The sequence below is a fragment of the Nicotiana sylvestris genome, chromosome 4 (genome assembly GCF_000393655.2).
Source record: "Nicotiana sylvestris chromosome 4, ASM39365v2, whole genome shotgun sequence".
NCBI classification, from domain to species: domain Eukaryota; kingdom Viridiplantae; phylum Streptophyta; class Magnoliopsida; order Solanales; family Solanaceae; genus Nicotiana; species Nicotiana sylvestris.
Genome location: NC_091060.1, coordinates 41,348,675 through 41,353,333, shown reverse-complemented (window position 1 = coordinate 41,353,333; position 4,659 = coordinate 41,348,675). Strand labels below are relative to the sequence as shown.

General features: G+C 41.3%; 1 protein-coding gene across 1 annotated transcript; it reads left to right on the top strand.

Annotated features, from left to right (window-relative positions):
* Positions 1 to 293: 293 nt before the first annotated feature.
* Positions 294 to 1,334, top strand: LOC138889470 (uncharacterized). Its single transcript, XM_070172780.1, has 2 exons — positions 294 to 585; positions 922 to 1,334. The coding sequence occupies exons 1-2, from the start codon at positions 294 to 296 to the stop codon at positions 1,332 to 1,334; spliced, it is 705 nt and encodes a 234-aa protein (XP_070028881.1).
* The last annotated feature ends 3,325 nt before the right edge of the window (positions 1,335 to 4,659 follow it).

The window sequence follows — 4,659 nt, the reverse complement described above, 5'->3', positions numbered from 1 at the left end:
TACATGAGGGACATGACTACCATTTTCCACGATATGATACACAAGGAGATCGAAGTATATGTAGACGATGTTATCATCAAGTCCAAGAAAGCCACTGATCACATGGAAGATTTGAGGAAGTTCTACAATAGACTGAGAAGGTACAACCTATAACTGAATCCCGCAAAATGTGCATTTGGAGTTCCTGCCGGAAAACTACTTGGGTTCATTGTAATTCAACTAGGAATAGAACTGGATCCATCAAAGGTCAGAGCTATTCAGGAATTGCCACCGCCAAAGAACAAAAGGACGTAATGACTTTCTTGGGGAGACTTAACTATATCAGTCGGGTCATAGAACAATCTACAGTTATCTGTGAGCCAATCTTTAAGACGTTGAAGAAGGATGTTGCTACCAAATGGACTGATGACTGCCAAAAGGCCTTCGACAGAATCAAGGAGTACCTGTCAACACCACTAGTTTTGGTCTTTCCCGAGCGAGGTAGACCTTTATTACTCTACCTTGCAGTATTAGATGGAGCGTTCGGTTGTGTTCTGGGGAAACATGATGCAACAGGGAGGAAGGAGCAGGCCATCTATTACCTTAGTAAGAAGTTCACCCCGTACGAGGCCCGGTATTTTCTATTAGAGCGCACCTGCTATGCTTTGACTTGGGTAGCTCAGAAGTTGAGGCATTACTTATGTGCCTATACTACATATCTCATATCAAGGATGGATCCTTTAAAGTACATCTTCTAGATGCACATGCCCACTGGCAAGCTAGCCAAGTGGCAAATCATGTTAAGTGAGTTCGACATTGTTTATGTAACTTAGAAAGCGATCAAGGGACAGGCATTGGTAGATCACCTTGCTGGAAATCCTGTGGATGGAGAGTACAAACCCCTGAAAACATAATTTCTTGATAAAGAGGTATTGTTCATAGGAGAGGACATTGCAGAATCCTATGATGGTTGGAGAATGTTTTTCGATGGAGCAGCAAATTTTAAAGGAGTCAGCATAGGAACAGTCCTAATATCAGAAACCGGCCAGCATTATCTGGTGTTTGCCAAAATCAGGTTTCCTTGCACCAACAACATGGCCGAGTACGAAGCCTGCATCTTAGGTCTCAATATGGCCATTGACATGAACATCCAAGGGTTTCTAGTAATGGGGGATTCAGATTTGCTTATACATCAGGTCCAAGAAGAATGGGCGACCAAGAACTCCAAGATACTCCCTTATCTGCATCATGTACAGGAACTAAGAAAGAGGTTCACAAAGATAGAGTTCCAGCATGTTCCCAGAGTCCAGAATGAGTTTTCCGATGCATTAGCCACCCTATCATCCATGATGTAGCATCTAGATAAGAACTTCATTGATCCCATTCCAATAAAGATCTATGATCAGCCAGCTTATTATGCTCATGTCAAAGAAGAAGTAGATGGAAAGACTTGGTTTCATGATATCAAGGAATATTTGGCAAAAAGGAGAATACCCAGAACTTGCGAGCACTACTCAAAAGCGCACACTTCGAAGGTTGTCTAACAATTTCTTTCACATCGGAGGAATCCTGTATAGGAGGACTCCGAATTTGGGATTACTAAGGTGTGTCGACGCAAAAGAAGCATCCAGGCTACTAGAAAAAATTCATGCTGGGACCTGCGGTCCACATATGAACGGTTTTGTCTTAGCAAAGAAGATACTCCGAGCTGGTTACTTCTGGATGACTATGGAGACAGACTGCATCCAGTATGTTCGAAAATGCCACCACGGCCAGATACATACAGACATGATAAGGGTACCTCCGAATGAGCTTAATGCAACAAGCTCGCCATGGTCGTTTGCCGCCTGGGGAATGGATGTTATTGGACCAATCGAGCCTGCCGCTTCCAACAGACACAGGTTTATCCTAGTAGTGATCGACTATTTCACCCAATGGGTCGAAGCAGCATCTTACAAAACAGTAACTAAGAAAGTCATGGTAGACTTTGTCCGCAACCGCATTGTTTGTCGGTTCTGGATTTCAGAGTCAATCATCACTGATAATGGTTCCAATCTCAATAGTGACCTAATGAAATCCATGTGTGAGACCTTCAAGATCAAACACATGAATTTTATAGCCTATAGACCTCAGATAAACGGATCCGTCGAAGCCTCCAATAAGAATATCAAGAAGATACTAAGGAAAATGATAGAGAAGTATAAGCAGTGGCACGAGAAGCTATCATTTGCTTTATTGGGATACCGTACCATAGTCCGCACATCAACCAGGGCAACCCCCTATATGTTGGTTTATGGTACAGAAGCCGTCATTTCTGCCGAGGTGGAAATTCCCTCATTAAGAATCATACAGGAAGCAAAGTAAGACGATGCAGAATGGGTGAAGAATCGTTACAGGAAGTTATCTCTTATAGATGGAAAAAGAATGAATGCAGTTTGCCACGGTCAGCTTTATCAGAATAGGATGTCCAGAGCCTTGAACAAAAGAGTCAAGCCGAGACAGTTCACACTAGAGCAACTAGTGTTAAAGAAAATCTTTCCACATCAAGAAGCCAGAGGGAAATTCTCTCCTAACTGGAAGGGTTCGTACATGGTTCATTGGACGGAGAAGTCTGGCCAAAACCGATTAATTCAGATGCAGTCAAGCGTTACTATATGTAATTTTCATGCTTTCCTCATCGATGTAATTGAACTACGCCTGACCTGATTACCGTTTAAGAGGGGATACGTAGGTAGCCCTATAGGTTTGGTCACAATTCAATAAAAATTCCATTTCCCCTTGCAATTTGAAACTAGGGTAGAATTTTGAGAAGTACCCTCAAAATTCCGAAGTTGATTTCATCCAATCATCGCAAACAACAGTCAGAAACATCAACCCATTAAGTTGGGGCAGAATTTTGAGGAAGACCCTCAAAATTCCGTAGCAAGAGAGGTTGCAATGCCCTGAACCACATCACAGTTGTCGATTCATCTAAAAGTTGTTTCTTAATTATATACTTATATCGTATTTTACAAAAATCATGCATGTTTTTTTACTAAAATTACCTTGTTTAGCAACGCTACCCCAATGATACATATAGTCTCACTAGATCAAAGTCAAGCGAGTCAAGCAGAGCCAGCGGAGATACGAACTAACCTCCCCCTTTACAAAACTCACAATTTTTCTTTGGATGCAGGCACTTGAGTTGCAAAATCATCAAATATACTATAAGCTCACTCACAAAGTTCAGGAATACAACTCTCTGAACCGTTGCACTTGCTCACAACTGCTATTTGCACACAACAGTGTCCCTAGCAGGCACAATATCCCTAGCAATCACGATACCGCAATCCGCTATCAGATAAGATAACTCTATTGTCGTTTGCCCTTTTTACTTCCTGCATAAGGCTACCATTCTGCCTTCCGAGACTAAGCACTGTCTCCATCTGCATTTTCTTGCATTGCATAAGGCTACCATTCTTCCTTCCGAGACTAAGCACTATCTCCATCTGCATTTCCTGCATTGCATAAGGCTACCATTCTACCTTCCGAGACTAAGCATTGTCTCTATCTACATTTCCTGCATTGCATAAGGCTACCATTCGGCCTTTCGAGGTTAGGCTCTACCTCCATCTGCATTTTCTTGCATTGCATAAGTCTACCATTTGCCTTCCGAGGTTAAGCTCTACCTCCATCTGCATTGGCTGGAATATTGCCACCTTACTTACATTTGCATTGGCTGAAAGATCGCCACCTTACTTACATTTGCATTGGCTGAAAGATCGCCACCTTATTTACATTTGCATTGGCTGAAAGATCGCCACCTCTACATTTGCATGGTTGGAAGATCTCCACCCATTGCATCTCATGGGCTGAAAGATCGCCACATACTGCATCTCATGGGCTGAAAGATCGCCAGATCATCCGAAGGCGTCATTGTTCGGAGGCACCATTTTCATAGCCCGAGAACACCATATCATGGCATGAGGACCCCTTTTCAATCTTTTGCATATCATTATTCAAAGTCATCATGGTTCGGAGGCATCATTCTCATAGCCCGAAAGCATCATTTCATGGTCTGCGAATCCTTTATTATACTCTTCATGGCCTAGGACATCATGGTCTGAGGACGTCATCCTAACCGTCCAAAGACAACATTCATGGTCCGATGGGAACTTGCATCATATTTAAATTTACACATAATATATGCTTGTATTGCTTATTTGCAGGTAAACCGGCGAGCAACGACTATCTCAACAAGAGCAATCTTGCTCCATTTCCCGCACCCCTATTAGAACTTAACCATTTATCCCGATCTAAATATCACATCCATTCGTGAAAGTCTCCTTGAACCCTTTTGTTCGGTCAAAATTGGTCATCATATCTTTACCCGACAACTTTTTCATCCTTCCCAGGTAAAGAGGGGCAGCTGTTGATACCCAATTTTTTCCTGTATATTTTCAATATGCAAAATACTCTCAAAATAGCATGTATATGTATATATAAGTATGTCCCAAGGTTTCAATATTTTTCTCTTATTTTTAAGATTTTTAAATCAATTTATTTGCCTTATTTTAGCAAGAAAAACCCAATAATTATTCCCAAAATTGTCATTTTGGCAATTCACTTATTATATTCTCATATTTATACTAAAATATATCTAACATAATTTATGCATATTTTTACAAATTTGTTTAATAT